The 17,880-nt window shown below is 23.2% G+C and overlaps 1 protein-coding gene across 4 annotated transcripts in view; it reads right to left on the bottom strand.

Moving 5' to 3' along the window:
* Positions 1 to 17,880, bottom strand: part of LOC112591365 (calcium/calmodulin-dependent 3',5'-cyclic nucleotide phosphodiesterase 1A-like) — a 350,746-nt gene that overhangs the window by 34,479 nt on the left and 298,387 nt on the right. For all 4 annotated transcript variants that reach the window (XM_025335166.1, XM_025335164.1, XM_025335165.1 and 1 more), the window contains 3 exons: positions 17,372 to 17,482; positions 8,046 to 8,220; positions 5,658 to 5,774 (listed from right to left, as the gene is read on the bottom strand). In XM_025335166.1, the coding sequence (XP_025190951.1) occupies positions 5,658 to 5,774; positions 8,046 to 8,220; positions 17,372 to 17,482 (403 nt within the window). The remainder of the gene's footprint in view (positions 1 to 5,657; positions 5,775 to 8,045; positions 8,221 to 17,371; positions 17,483 to 17,880) is intronic.

Genomic DNA, 17,880 nt, shown 5'->3' with positions numbered 1-17,880 from the left:
TATTTAAGAACGTAGTTCTAACATTTTTTAAACAGACATTTTGTATTGATGTACCGAGAAATCTATAGATCTCACATTATAAATGGGAAATAATTAAAAAACGAAAACAAACAAAAATAAAAGATATCAGAGAAAATTGTTTATTAACAGAATACAAAAATCTATGCCGAATGATAAACCAAGTTTTACGAAAAAAAGATCAACTTATAAACTCAATATGCAAAGAAATTAACAACATGAAATAATTAAGATCTTAGGTTTCTTTTTAAAAAAAGTAGCAGTTTTTTTTGAAGTTTTAAACCCAGATATCTACCTATTAAAGACGAAAATGGCTCAATACTATCAACAAAGTAGGAAGTAACTAAAAGATGGTCGCAGTATTGCAAGAAAAGTATAGTCTCTAATAATACGAATACGATGAATCAAATACGAGTATATATAAGAGACGAATCTGAACCACCTTTAATACGCAGTGAAAGTGAGATGTTCTTAAAAGATTATACAACCATAAAGTTGCTGGTTGAGATTCTATTGTAGCTGAAATTATTTGAACAACTGCAGAAAAGGGAGATGATAATATAATTCATATTATTTTTTCCAAGATATGAATCACAGGTGAATGGACAAAGAAATAGTATGAATCAATAAACATCACTATCCATAAAAAGAGCAACAAAGAAAATTTCAATATCTATCGTACTATAGCTATGATTCCCATATAAGTAAGAGCATGCTGAATAAGATACAAGAAAAGTTAAAACCATATCTGTTTTCACAAATTTCTCGAGAAAAATCACGATCGGTAAGAGGAACGAGAAATCAACTTTCATAATTAATATCCGACAGTTAATGAAAAATATTATGAATATACCTTTGATACTATTTAATGGAATTCTTTGAGGCTCATTCTAAAAGAAATGGGAGTTCCCAAGCACATTATAGTAATAATTAAAATTTAAAATTATATATGTCAATAACCAAGATCATGTTTTCAAATAGGACAAAGCGTATGACAGAGCTGCATAGTATTACTATTATTTTTTAATAAATTTGGGGAATGAAAAACGAGACAAGTTACGCAAGAATGAAGTAGAAGAGTGTTCATTGGTGTTAAGACAATTTCAAATCTAAGATACGCCAATGATACGGTGTTTTTAGTAAAAAAAAAGGACTAATTTTATAGAACAAGTAGAAAAATTTTTCAACGAGGTAGACCTTGAAACTTAATAGATCAAAATGCTCAATAATGGCTATTGATAGGTCAAAAACGTTGTATTTTTTGTTTGATTTTACACTCGATATAAATTGTAAAGACAATATAATATATCTATAGGCACATTTTTATCAAATATAGGGGGTGTTCGAAAGAGGAAATCAAACGAAGAGTAGATATGGGTAAAAGTACGACAATCAAACTTGTAAAAATATGGATATGATGATATCAGGAAAAGAACAAAGTTGTGCCTAATACATAATATGTAATATGGCTCTGAATCATGGAATCTAAATTAATTGTAATGACGTAATAGAAGTATTATAAATTGCCACATATAGAAAATTTTTACGAATTTCATGGACAGACCAAAGAATAAATGTTTCTATAATACAGGAGCTTAGAATATAAGCCTCAAAATTATCTATAGATCATAAATAACAGCCAAATACTTAAATTTTATTCTTTGACAAAATTATGAGAAGAACTGGTATTGAAAAAGGATGAATTATATTGAAAAATTGAAGAAAATAGGAATAGAGACAGCCGTTTTATTTAGTGTATAGATCAGATTAAAACCCAAATGTCAATATCAGGAAGGATCTGAAATACAGAGAATAGAGATTTTTGAGGAATATTATATCCAAGACAAAATAATATACTTACAAAAGTCACGATGTATGTATGTATGAATATATTCGTATATAAATCTTATTTATAAAAATTTTCGTTGAATACTGAAATGTATAATTTAAATCAATTCAGTCACATAAAAAGAAAATATTGTATAGTACACAGAATAAAATGAGTACAAATTTCACAAGGCAATTTAAATATATTTTATTATTAAAACAAATAACTTGCCTTTATTTTTAAATGAAAACTATTGTTTATAATAATCAATTAACTTAATAGTCTAAGTATTTTTTTTTAATAAGTTAAACGGATTTTAAGTGATATGAATTTGAGTAAAAAATCACTTAGACATTCAACTGAATAACATTGTGGTGCGAAAAAAGAAAAGGAAGAGAAAAGACTCATTTAGATCAAGCTTCCGAGCATTTCATGGAAAGTTCTTACTTATTTTTAATCCGTAGAAATTAATTACCTTGCATATTCAAATTAAAAAAAAAAAGAAGAAACAGTTGTGAATTATTTATAATATTATTGAAACGTAATGTATTTTGCTGATAAAAGCATTTTTTGTCGCAAAGTTTGCAGTATATTACAACAAAACAATGTTTAAACAGCAACAAAATTATATTTCATAAGTGATGAATTTATTATTTATGTAATCGTAAATTTGAAATTCAATACAATGATAATAATTGCACTAAGTGAAGGAAACAGTGAGGTTGTTAAATAGATCTTCGGTATAAAAATAAAAATTATTCCCTTTCAATAAATAGTATTACAGTTTTTGAAATAAGAAAATAAGTCAACGATAATATTTTAGTTTTATTGTTAATACATTATTTAGCTGTTGTTTGAAAATCGTATGAGGAAACGTCTCGTTTAGATTGAGCAATAATTGAACATTTAATATACCTAATCAATGTTTATGTTTCGAGATGAATACGGCGAACTGGGTATGTAATATTGCTACACGCATGTCGTGCGTGCTGAATATAGGGCATAATATTGTTGAGCGAACAGAATCGTAATCGTAAACAACTGTCATTAAAACTGGGCAGTTACTAGTTAAATAGTTTAAAGTTATCAGTTAATATATTCAACGAATTTTAACTTAAGTAGTTAAGATAATACTTCTTTAAAAATAACTCAGTTAACATCTTAATTATTTTTCGTTATAACTGATTTTAACTATATTATTTTTCTATAATTGAGTTAATTCTAAAATTTATTTTATTGTAATTAAAAAAGGAAGATAAAGCATTTTAAGTTCTATGTAGAATAATTAATGCATTGATTCAATAATGAAGTGTTTTATTGTTTATGAATAGGTAAAATTTTTTTTTTATATAAACTACACTCATTATTTCAAAAATATATAATTACTGTTTTTGATAAAATTTTTTTTACATAATTTTTAGTTGAACTAAAACAATATTATTCAAGAAAAAATTATATTTTTAAGTTTTTTTACTTTTTTGAATGACAATATGTATTTTAAATTTAATATTCTGAAGCAGAATATTTTTGGAGTATTTTAATACATAAAAATTAGACACGTAGTTAATGAGTTGTAAGTATTTAAAGTTAATATGATCAGAGTAAAAAGGTAGCTGGTCTATTACTCTGCTTACTTAACTTTAATACTTACTTTTAACTCGTAAATTACATGTTCGAATTTTAATTTTTGTGTATGCTGTTATTTAAACAAGTAAAACAACTAAAAAAATTATAAAAATAAATAATTAAGCAGTAGATAATTGAAATTTTCAGTAAATTTTAATATGCTCATTTTGTATACATTATAAAAAAAATTTTAAAAACTTTTTTTGAGTTATTTATAGACTTAGAAATTTTTCATTTTTCATTTTTATTATTATGAAAGTTAATGAAAAATTGTTTTATTAAGTCAAAAAAAAAAAAAAAAATTAATATGTATATTTTTTTTAACATTTTAAGTTTAAATTTGAACGAAATAACATAATATTTAAATTATGTTGATTTATTATCTATTTTGTTATAGTTAAAAATATTATTCAAGGAGACATAAAACTTTCATGTGTACTAATATATTTTATAAGCACAATGATATTTTCAAATGCAATATTTTTGGCAAAAATAAATTTAACCTACTTATTAATAGCTAAATAAATTACTTTTCTTAATAGCAAAATAAAAAAAATAAATTTCATGAAATAAAGTTCGTGGTATAAGCTAACAAATCTTCGTTCAGAATCCTTTTACGCATACAATTATATGTATATCAAATTGAATTAAAATTTAGCACATCCATTATAGTGATCTACTCAATACCTGCCGTTCTACAGAACGGTAATCACTTATATATATTTTTAAAATATGATATTATAATAATGCCAATTACTCAAGTAGAGTGGTTTTTTAGTGTTAGCGGTCATTATAGATGATTAAAAATACCGACATCTCACTGCTTATTGTAAAGGTATAAAAAAAAACTCAACTATTTTACAGTTAGTTTAAAATATCAGTGTGAATAATTAAAAAAAACTTACTAGAAACTTTTAATTGGACTGGGTAAATGTTTCCCTAAAAATGTTTAACTTTGTAATTAAATTTCATTTATATTTTAAAATAACTCTAACTTAACTTAGTTAAGTTTAATTAGGATGACTTAATTTAATTTTTTTAAAATAGTTAACTGGCACCCAGTTTGAATTTCATATAAGTATTCAAGATAAAATATTATTATAATAACATTTTATATACATTGTTTGTGCATATTATATTAAAAAAAAAAAAAAAAACTCTATCGTATATCATATTGAAAATTGAAATTGCTCCTGATGATCAGTTAATTAGTAACTGAGCTAAATAAAAATAGAACATGCAGAAAAAACAAAGCATAGATTCACCACAACATCAGTCCATAAAAGTGGCATTCACGTAAATAGAAATCTGTTGCTTACTTATCAAAACCACATTTTTAATAAGTTTTCATTGTAAATACTAGTTGATATAGCTAAATATTAGTTTTGTAAGTTAGATGATAATTATTATTTGTGGAGAAGTGTTAATGGAAAATTTTTATAGTACATTGGTATGATCAGTAACAAATATATTTTATGGATAAACATAATTTAACCGAGTAAAATTTAGAAAATAATTTATTGGAATATGTTCATAAAATTAAAGCTTAATTTGATAAAAGTGTATTTTTATTTTTCTTAAAATATTATTTTGTATTTTATTAATTGTATTTTGAATTAATATTTTAACATATTTGCATGCTTACATGATTCAATATTGCTCAAAAATAGCGTTAAGCTTAAAAAATTTTCAAGATAAATAGGTACATTATAACTTTTTGTTATTTTACCATGCACAATACTTCGTTTAGTCTATGATACGTTTTATGTGTTTTATTATTGGATCATAAAAATATTTGATTTATTTAATGTGGTTTTGATATGTAGCAATGGTTAAATATCACGAACGACGTGCATAAAATTTTAATATGGTACGTCGTACAATTGTCTAACCATCAGTAGCTTGATGAACATAAAAAAAAAAAAAAAAAAAATGAAAATGAAAAATGATAAAAATAGTTTATATGAATATTCAATGAGACTTAATTAATTTTTATAGTAAAAAATGATCTGATAATCTATGATGGTGCATAACTTATATTGAGCTTACCATCGATTTGATTATCACATTTTTTCACGTTTTATTGGTACACACAAACATTCCCATGCAGATTAAAATAATAGTTAATTTTTTCGGCATGTTATAAATTAATAAACATGTAAATTATATAATACTAAATTCTTACATTTGTTCCTCGTCCATAAATGCTGATTCCAATACTTTAGCAGCGAAAAATAAATTTTTGTGTAATACTTCGGCAGATATTTCTCCTTTTCTCAAGTGGCGCAACAGACAACGCAATCTAAAATTAAACATACAATTGTATTTAAATTAAATGTAAAAAAAAGAAATACAGTAATATGACTAATGTAAGGTTAAAGTGGTTTAAAAAAAAGATTTAAAACTAATTTTAGTTTATTTATTTTAAGATATTTCATATTTTTTAGTTCAATAGTATAGGTTAATAAAAAAATGTTTTTCACAATTAATATTATACAATATTTTATAATATTTTAAAATATAATTCTTATAGTTAGGTAAATAAATTATTGATTGAACATTATTATACAGTGTTGAGAAATATACATTTTAATAGCAAAGAAAAACTTGTATAGTACTCGTATATTCAAAAATATCTCTCCATTCTTAGTAATATTTTGACTAGAACTAAAGTTAGATTTTATCCATGGACTCTAAGTAATGGGTAGTTACTAGTTTGAAGTATTCTTTGTGTTGTCTAATGTTAGATAAGGGAATGAAAAGGTCTTTTTCCTCGTTTACCTTCAGTTAGATCTCACGTTAATGGATATTAGCGATGGTCAGAAAGTTTTACAGATTTTGGTAACATAAAAAATATAATGATTAATGAATAATAATAATTGTGAATAATATTGAATAAATATATTTGTTTTGTTTCACACATATATATATATATATATATATTAAACGCGTAATTTAATCAAAATACTATCGAAATTCAGAAATTCAGAAAAAGAGAATACTTAACAATATCTTTAAGACTACAAATATGTCAATGTCATGTCAAGTACATAACATGGTATTTAATAGAATAACAGAACACTTAAATATTTGACCACTTGAAATATGTTTTACAAATTAAGTCATATAACATAGTTTAAGTAAAATTTCGTTCTTTAAAATACACTTAGAGAGAGGACTTGACATCATAGTTATCAAATAAGTAAATAAGTTTTATGATATTAAAAAAAATTCTTAAGTATGAAAGTATTAACAATTAATTTATTTTTTATTATAGTAACAAGAAATTATATCTATTATTTTATACGAAAATGTATTTGTTGCTTTTGAATAAAAATAATTACCATATCATTGTGAACATGTCATAATAAAATAATAATAATAAGTAATTTGATTCGTCGATTGCTGTAAAAAATAATTCAAATATTGTATTTATAGTTAAAGACCCTATTAAGAGCAAAATGTATACAAATTGGTTATTTCAAAGATGAACATTATTTTTTTTTTTTTTAATATAGTATTAATATTTTTGGAAATATTTTGTCTTACATAATTTAAGGACATAAAAAATGCAAATTTGTTAGTGACAAGTTTTTATTATTAAAATTTTTTAAGTTTCATACTTTTTTGAATGATTTTATTTAACAATATTTTCTAAACAATTGTTAAGTATGACTTAAAATCACGTAAAAAATAAATTTGAGAAAATAAGAGTTTATATATTATATTATTGTACTTTAGTTATATATTTTAGCATTATGGTAATATCACCCGACTATACATGTAGATCGCTCTGCTTAGTAAACGTAATCTAAAATTGTAAATTAATTAATTAAATTCTTATTTATAATACCTAGTTGTAATGAAATATTATGTACTAATTAAATTTTTTTCCATATACTTTATTTAATTTTTAAATATTGCTCTTAAATTTTAATTTAATATTATATTTAAACACTGCACACACTTTTATAGAACACTATACTATACACGATTCAACAGCACAAGTGTTAATAATAATTCATGGTACTATGTTTTGTATGCTTGTAAAAATGTAATCATACAATCTAAAAATTACAAATAAAGTACTTAACAATATCTTAAAAAGTTAAAACCGATTTATCCGTTATTAAATTTATGAGTACTTAAATTATTTAATTATTTTTGTAAGCCTTTAAGCCATAATTATTTTATAGATTACATAATCTTACGTGACGATAATTACAGATAATATTGAGAGCTTAATATACAAGTATGTGGTTTGAGATTTTGAAATACAAACAGAACAATAGTTTCTTATATCTTATATGAGAAGCAACGCCAGTCAATACATAATGAACTGATAGTAAAAATTGAAACTCTTTAAAGTTGCAAAATTTATCAAATGGAAATATGTTTTTATAATTTTAATTTTATACAATCAAAGTTATGATGCTCAATTTACTACGACATTGTGTCTTCTAGCTCAACAATGTATTACTTTGTTCGTACAAAATATTATTTTAACGAGATATTTAATAACGTGATGAAATGTAACAATTAGATAAATTAATAATTCTCGATTGATAATTACCTGAGTGCTGCTTTATCGACTGCTTCTGACGAATCAAATGATGGCATTCCGTCAAGGCTGAGATCTACTTCGTCTAACATCGATTCATTTTCTCTGGACAAAGCCATACTATATTCGTCCGAATAAGTACTTTTCTTCTGGCTGCTTCGGCGTACAATTGTCAATGCACCTTGTCCTATAAATTTATAAATATACTTATATTATGAGGTTTTTTCCTTAGTAATATATTAAGAAAACAGGGAAATTGCTCAGCCGTATAGAAGATTTAAAATGTTTCTCATCGTTAGTCAAAAGTCCCTATGACGGACATATCTGATTTTAAATTAATACTCAAAACTGTTCTGAGTAAAAACAGTTCGTTAACCTACATTTACCTATAGTATCAAATTTTGAAAAATATTGGGATATTTATATATTTATGAAGTAAGTTGTTATTTATTTATTTTTATATTAATATGAGTTGTACGATAATTACAGTAAAACTTTATTACATGTTAAAAATTATAATAAAAGTAATAGTTGAATGTTTCAAATATATCAAAGTAACATAATAATTTAATAATTACAAGAAAATAACTACAAGTGTTCAAAGAACAATGTTTTTAATTTCGTTTGAATATCTAATTTTGTTAAAATTTAAAAGAAAATTTATATTAAAATTTCAAGTGCTAGGTTTTACAATCCATAATTTTATAAATATTTTGAAATTTACATATTTAGCTATTATTTTAAGAGTAATTATTTATAGAAAAAATTGTATTAATACAATTTAGAATACATTTGATATTAGGGCATACAGTTTTTCAGTTAATTGTTTAAATAAGAACACGTAGTTATTATTTATTAACTTAATAATAATTGTAATCAAAGCCAATTTGTGTAATATTTATGTTATCATGAAACATTTTTCAGTCAATATTTTTTAAATATGGAATGAAGAATATCGAATTATAAAATGACAGCGATGTTGCCCTAAATATAAGAAATATAATATTAATTTAAGTTTAATAAAATAGTTGTGTTTACAAAATACGATTTCTAAATGAATATGGGCTTGTACATCCAACTTATTTATTGTGTTTTAAGTTTAATAGAACAGTTCAAATTGCTACATGAGAAAGGTTACTTGCTTAAAAATTAAAATTAAATATTGGTTCAAAAACGTTGATTTAGACACCACAAAGCATTCGAATAATAATGAACTAGTACAATATTTTTGAGTTCCATAGTTTTAATATCGTGTTTTTTGTTTTATTTTTTGACTAACCATTAAATTTAAAGATACGCAAATAATCTACTTTTGGCGTTAAACTTTATTAATATTTTAACTTTAAAGAAGGATTTTTTAAGTATTTTTAAATAGTAATATTTGAAAATGCATGTATCTTACTTTAAAATCAAAACATTGGAAAACCAATATTGAATAAATATAGATAATTTTCTTACCATTAAGTTTGAAATACAGTTAATTCAATTTTATATTTAAACAAACAACTTAATGTTGAAATTGCTGTACGATAATTTGGTATGCCATGTTATATATTTGTATGATGGATAAAATACACGTGATATTCTCTTAAAGTTAATAATGATTGATTTCATGTAAAATAATTACTTAAATTTATGAATTCATACAAAAGTTTATGAAAATATAATAAGTTTATTATTAATTGATTAGTTTAATAATATAACTTATAGGATTAAAAGACGGTATGAATAAAATACAAAATACCATCTAAACTTAAAGTTTCTATTTTTAATTTATACTGCATTTGCTTTATTTATAGCAAAACTGAATAATCATTCATCCAAGAGGAGCAAAGGAGTCTTTGCGTAGGTGAAATTGATGACACCAATGTTAAAGGACAAATTTTTTATAATCTAAAAATTATATAAAGTTATAAGTTAATAATTTAATACAATTTATTCTGAAGTTAAAATTAAAAGAAAATAGGTATTGCATGCCCTGAATAATAATTATTAAAAATAGTTTTTTTCAGTAAATTATTAGAAAAAAAAAAATAATTTATCTCCAAACAAAAAAGTAATTACATATAAAACAGTTCATACAATTTTTATAAAAATATTTTCTTCTTTTAGTCATAACATTTTTTGAATGAGATAATTTACTCTATACATTTTATCATAATAGTTATATTACAATTTAGAAACATCATATTTTACAAACAAACAACATATGTTGTAAAGTCTTGATAATTATTGTTAACTATTTTAGTTAACTAAATGATCGTTCATTAGTTGCTATACATTAAATGAGCTGGTATATAAATCGTTTGATCATACACACATTTAGTTAATTATGTTTAAAGTTTCTGATGTTTTGATTGTAATATTCAATAAGCAATACATTTGACTTATCTTTGAAATTAATAATAAAAACTCTGAATGTTGTTTTACTTATTTGTCAGTTATTTAGGAAAAAATATTTCCTAAAAGGAATTTTTTTTTACTTTATTTTGAAATTTTAAGGAAAATAACTACACTCAAATGGGTTTAAGAACACTCAGAATGACGGATCTAATATAAATATAAATATAAATTATTTTAGTTTGTTCTAAGATAAAATGCTCCAAGTATCTAAAATTTTATTGTACTCAGATATATAAAAAATTTTTATATTATATTTTTATTATAAGTGAATTCAATAATCCAATCTATTTAAATATCTAATAAAGCTAATACTCATGTGATACACATCTATTTGATTAAAATTATTATTTTGATCAATACCTAATTTATTCATACCAAATCGTATCAAACTATCTTTAAGTATATTCATGCCTATAATTGTTGATATAAAATAAAATTATAAAAGTAAAACTTAATAAAATCAGTACATAATTTTATCAAGTTCTAGAGATTTGAGTTGTTTTGTTATAATTTTAATTGTATGTACTAGGTATAATAATATGTTGTTTGTAAAAATCAGTGCTACTTTAAAATCAATAGACTGTTTTTTTTTTTTTTTTTTTGGAAAGTCCTTAAGTGTAAGATTTTATTTATTTTTATCCTAAATTCGAGTATAAGTATTAAATTCTACAACTCTCTCACACGTGAATACACTATTCGTTTTAGAACTACTCATTGCGATTATTATAACAATACGGGTTTTGTTTATTATAATATGCGATTATTACCTGTCACTTGCATTAGTATACTACAATCAGTTATTGTCTTTCATTTGTATCTAACATAAGCAAATGATTAAATTATAATTTAATACTGTGCTATAATTATATTAATTGGATTTTATGAAATTGTAATTGGTTTAATACTTTGGCAACAATGAATTTTGAAATTTTCAACTAGTTTTCTTTGATATAAGATTTTACATCATATACACAAATCTAATCGGCTAATATTCTAGGAACTTATACTGCATATCAAAAAGCAATGTAATAAACATCGTTTACATATATTTAGTAAAATTAAAATTTGATTTTCTTGTTATTCAATTTAACTTATGGAATTTCAAACTTTCAAAGTAGGTAGTTAGTAGTTACACATTAATTTTCTTATCTAACGATAATATATATCTGTTATATAATATAGGTACTCAATGTCAATATTTGGTATTACCCAAATTAAAATGTATTATTCGTTTAAATTATAATTTATTTTATTTTAGGTATTAAATGATTAAAATTATTATAAGATATATTTTTATTTATATTTTTTTGTATTTGAAAAAAATATTTTTTATATACTAAAAATGATTCAATTATAAATTTATAGAGAATTTTTTTGTAGAAAATTGGGTGTAGTCGTACCATTGGAAAGTCAAAAGTGAACATTTCATGGTACTTTTCAAAATAATTGGGAAAAAATCTTATACCAAAATTACAAAAAAATAAATAAGAAATTTTATGAAAAACTAGTTTTTGATAACACAGATTCATAATTTTAAAACGAGTAAATTTACTTTCTAAGTAAGATACTTAGAAATAACATTTGGAATCAAATAAGTTTAAATATTTTGGCTCATTTTAAACTAATTATATGCATTTAAAATTCTTCTTTTTTTAATTTTTATGAGATTTATGTATCATGCAGTTTTCGATTGTGAATAAAAAAACTTGAAATTTCAATAAAAGATTCCTCACAAGTATTTCTTACAAAAATTAAAACGTAGGTATAGAGATAGATATTTACAATTATTCTTTTTAAAATTGAGTAAATTTAAAATGTTGATAAAAATTCATTATTTTTTTTTTTATCGAAAGTTTAAAAATATAATACAATGTTTCTTATAAGTTTTCTTTTCAAGAATTAAAATAAAATTATTGTAAATCTACATTACATTTTTTAATGGTTTAAATATAAAATGTAGTCAACAATCAAAAAAAAATATCATGAATATTACTGTGCAGATGTATAGGTTAACTGTTCGCTCAGAATTTTTTTTCGTAACATATAATGATGTATCATTGAATTTAAATTTCCCTAATAGTGATTTTAATAGCAACGGGCGCAGCACATGATATATACTAAACAACAGATTAGTTGCTTGCTTGTCTGCTTTTCCACTTTCACTTTTATTAACGTTTTTTGATATTAAAGTGTTTTTTATTGAATTGTAAGAGTTATCAGATTTTTTTGAATATATTAACCTATGAATTCGGAGTAAGAGTAGTAACATATTAGATAAAATGAAACAGAGAAAAAAACTAACGAAGATAAATTTAATATTTTCAAGACAATAACTGTTGACCAGTATGACTATTAGGAAAATAAAATAAATATTTTTTTCAAATTAGTGTATTATATCAATACGGTTAGACTATAAATACATTTTCAGTGCAAAATATCGTTAAGGCATGTGTATTATAAATTAAAAACTTATATTTATTCATTGTTCATTTAATTCTCTACCATATACAATAAAAACACACTATAAAGGTGCCTCTATAGAACGGAATCTTTCTTATTATGTAAAATGACAATAGTCTCATTTCAAAATGCTCAAATACAGTAATGAAATTGACTTTTCTATAACAAAAATATACTTATTGGTCCTAAGTAATTCTATTATAGAGAAGTTTTTCTGTATAATTATACATTAAGATTTTATTTACTTCAATTTTAGAAAATGACCAGATTAGCATATTACTTTCATATATAATTGCACTATACTTCGCGTTGTCAGCGATAAACAAAGTATGAAAACAAAAACCACGTGACTATCCTGGCAAGGATGTTTTGGTTAGTGGTAAATATATTAAATATTTAAATGTAATAAATATTAAGTATAATATGGATATACATATACTTATTCGCATGTTGCTTTTCGCTCTAAATGCGCATTAATGTGCACGCTCGGATGAGTACACTATATTAAACCATGACTGTTGAAACGAATCGGTTTGACCAATCGACAATGTCGACACAAACTCTATGTGAGAATACGATAGGCAAATGGTGGTGGGATGCGTGAGTAATTCGAACGATGTCCCTCAAAGTTTTGTAATATACATTATATACTTTCGAAGTTCACTCGACGTGTATACAGGGAGATCCGCCAAACATGATCAATGCTCATCCTCATTTTCACGTCTTATAATTTCATTTATTTAACCTTTAATTTTTACTTTTAACTAAACCAACTTAAAGACCATATTTTATAAAACTCAAATTTTTTCATGCCACTCGAAAAGCATTAATCTAGTGACAATATAAATTTTTTTATTTTACAATAGTAAACCACTGATTTTTACTGTAAATTGTCATCGTTTAAAAAGATAATATTTATGTCTATAATTGATTGCTAAAACTATAGATTTTTGATTAAACAAATTGAAAATGTTAAAAAATGAATTTTGATTAAAAAAACTTTTACTATGCTGTGTTCTAGTCTTAAAATTTTTTAATGAATTTGTTTTTTTTCAAAAAAATTTAAATTAACATAAAAAAATAAATTGTGTATTTTTATTATTACGTAAATAGTTTCTTTAAGATAATTAAAATTTTAAACTTTAATCTTACAGTTTTTCAGAAAATATAACTTTTTTTAATAAAAATATCGCTTTGTGTTTTTAAAAATAGTGACTTTAATATATTATACTACATTCGAATTGGCAACGAATAATTTAAAAAAAAAAACTATTCACATATACTGGATATAAAATGTTTGAATTTGACCCATTTATTCTACTGTTGATTTACTTGTCAGTTGTCGCACACTGAAAATCATTAAAGTCGCCAACATAATTTGCCTAAACGCCCTAAACAGTTCTGTTTAAAAACAACTGAGTATAATCCATTTAAGCAGATGATTTTTTTTTATGTCTAAATCGAAAATTTACTTAATATTATGTCTGTTTATATTTTAAATTAAGGACAGTCACTATTGTCTTTCATACTAATTTTCAAAAAAAAAAAATAAAAATAATTTCATTAACAGGTTAGGTAAAATTAAAAGTTGTCACTTTAAATCAAGAATTATGTATCTTCATAGCAAAAGCTATGTAAATGATGTAGAATATTGAAATATATTTTATTCTTTCCAAGAACACTTAAAAGTTCCAGAAACAAATGCGTTTAAATAAACGCTCATTTATAGAGGAATTAGGATGAACAAGTGTGTAGGGTGACTCACTCTGTATTTAAACTGTTATCTCCCAATTAATAGACGCCTGCAATATGTCTCGTTCGACATTTTGCAGTGTATTCGATATCTTGTTGGGGCCGAGCTTCCCAGACACGGAAACGTATTATCTGTTGTCACCGATCAAGATCTCATGTTTTTCGCATTATTTCAAATACTGTACGTCTCCAGATTTTTAAAAACTTGACATATACGAAGTGCAAATACACGCTTGTCGACAATAGCAAAAGGTATCGAAAGAAATGTTAAATATTTGAAATTTTACTGTTAACGCGAAATTTTTTCCACTGTAGTGTTTCAGTGTTCAAATAACTTAAGGTTTGTTATGGCGTGTATTGTTATCGTTAAACTGCATTGATATGTCGATAATACGAACATATTATAAATATATTTAAATTCAAAGTTCCATTTTACAGTTTATTTGATATTTTATTGTTACTTTGTACGCTATTAGTTAGTATGCTCATGTGTATACACATTAGAGAGACCATAAAATATTTTTTTAAACATAATTTTAAATGTTTATAACTTATAACTATAAAACCGCAAAACATTAAGTCCTAAACACAGACAACTGTAGTGACTAGTAAGTATATATTTTATTATTCGTTGTAAGAATAAAACTCCAGTAAAAAGTGTATTGACATTTATTTTTTTCTCTGGATAATAGTAAATAATAATATTTTATTTATTGCATATTTATGAATCATTCGCCTGATATTTGTAAGCTTAATGCGTGTTTATTAGGTAATAATATTAATACGCTAAGATAATTTCGATAATTTAAAATAATGTATAATTGTTCGTACCTTGGTCAACTATTATATTGCTCATAGCCGTGCAGAAAGGATCTAAATTAATAGTGTTTCAAAATAATTTAATTAAAAAATAAAGCTGAACATTTTTAAGACGTCGTTTACCTTTTTTTAAATGACCATTATCTCATGTAATAATTTGTAATGTATTTCTATCACCAGTTATATTGATAATATAAATAAGAATTTGTAAAATTTATATTGCGTTAATTATCTAGTAAATTAAAATAAAATAAATGATTTGATTTTAAATATAATGTTTAATAATTTTAAGTTATTAGCGATATTTTGTCTGGCAATAATAAGTTTTAAATTTTAAATTTTTATGATTTTTCCATAAAATATTTTCACTAGAATTGTTTATAATTAATATTTTCAAATAAAACAAAAAGATCCAGTTCATAAAAAATAAACTGTCATGAAATATTTCAATTGATTTATTGAAAAAAATATACGATTGCATGAATAAACATTATGTATGGAAATTCATGTCTCGAGAAATAGTTTTTATTAAAATTGTATACCACTTTTCCTAGTTATTGAACTTTCAACGTCTTATTTTACTACGTATAAACTATATATTCAATCAAGATAAGATCGCTGATTGATAATACAATTGTTATATTTTTTTAATTCTACGAAACTAAAATATTTGACTTTCAAAGAAGGAAGTTTATAGTTTATAAATACGAAAAATAATAAAGTTAGTTCCAACGAATCGTGCAATAATAAAATGTCAATTACGGTGACAGCGATCGTTTTTGTTTCGTTTTGATAGTTATTTAATGATATTTTAATATTCCATCTGTACTATAATTTGTTTTTTTTTTTTTTTTAGAAAAATAAATTTCCTTAAAAGATTTATAAAATATATTCTTATTTCATTTCATTTATTGAATATACTATTAAGTACAGCGATAAATTAAATGTATGAAGTGTTCTAAATATATTTTAATGAAAGTTTACACAAATCTATATTGTATTTTAGGTACACAAATTATTAAATTATTTATTATTATTATTATTATTATTTTTTATTCTAATTGAGAGTTTATCAAACATATCAATATTGTTCATTCGAAAATAAAGGATACATAAGTTAAAAGATTCCATACTCATACTATTATTATCAGTAATAATTATTATGTAACGTTAAGATTTATGTAAGTCAAAATTATGATAAGTCCAAATTATTAATAGTTAAAATTTACAATCATAAAATTGTATATCAAATTATTTAAGCAAACTTAGTATATTCTATTAAAAACATAATATCGAGTCCTTTATAAGTATTAGGTGTATTTAGCGATTGCAATTTAATTTTGAAGTTTTGTTATAGATTTTCAGGGGGTTTAATTTATTCTATTTAACAAAAGTAATGGCACAATTTAAAAGTTAAGTATCGAAATAAGTATTTACTGGATATGGTAGTACTTATGTTATAATAATATATATTATTAATGACCAAAAATTAAACAAAACTATGTCTGTTAGAATGAATAATATTTAAAAATATTTAAATGAAGAGTATAACAAATTATTTTTTATTTATTAAATATCAGTAGTTTAATAAAAAATATTTTATTTTTTTTCACAGAAACGATTTGAAATTAGATATATATATAATTATAGGTAGTATAAATTATTAATGATTTGTAAATATTCAAGGTTGTTTTAATAACTATATAATTATTAAGGAATACAATACAAAATTAGTTTTAGTTAAATCGATAAAGCTTTTAATATCAACATAGACTATTGCTTTTCTATGTCTTATGTTATATTATATACGTGCTAAATTTTCATAGTTGTTAATTGGTTTTTTCAAATTAATCATTTTTACATTTTTCTCAATTCATAAGCTTAACAAATCTCATAGTACTTACTCGAATTTTGATCTGAGTCCTGTGTGCTACTAGTGCCTTCGTTTGTATCCATAAATACCGGATCATCTCTATTTCCGTCAAACGGATCCTCGGAGTCTGGCGGGCCAGCCACTGATACAATAAAAACAAAAAGTTAAAGTCTTGATTCTCTGATTCTTGTAAAACAGTGTTGTTTATCTTAAATAATTTTTGATTACACGAATAGATATGTTTATTGTTAGCTCATTTACTAATACTGATAAAATAAACTAACAGTGTACCTATCTAATTAGTTTTGTTTGAAAAGTATGCATAGTAATATTAGCCTATGGTTTTCAAGTCTACAACTGCAGCAGATACACATAGTTTTTCTATTCGATAATAACCAACTCTAATCGTCTAAGTAATGGTAATATTAATAATTCGTATTAGGTATAGGCAAGTTAGGTAATAATATTTTTATATTTTAACATTGAGGAAGGCAATCAAATGTTTTTAACAATTTCATGTACATAAAAATTATAATTTTC

Source organism: Melanaphis sacchari, unplaced genomic scaffold (genome assembly GCF_002803265.2).
Source record: "Melanaphis sacchari strain LSU unplaced genomic scaffold, SCAv2.0 Contig132_pilon_pilon, whole genome shotgun sequence".
NCBI classification, from domain to species: Eukaryota; Metazoa; Arthropoda; class Insecta; order Hemiptera; family Aphididae; genus Melanaphis; species Melanaphis sacchari.
This window is presented reverse-complemented; position numbering and strand designations above follow the sequence as displayed.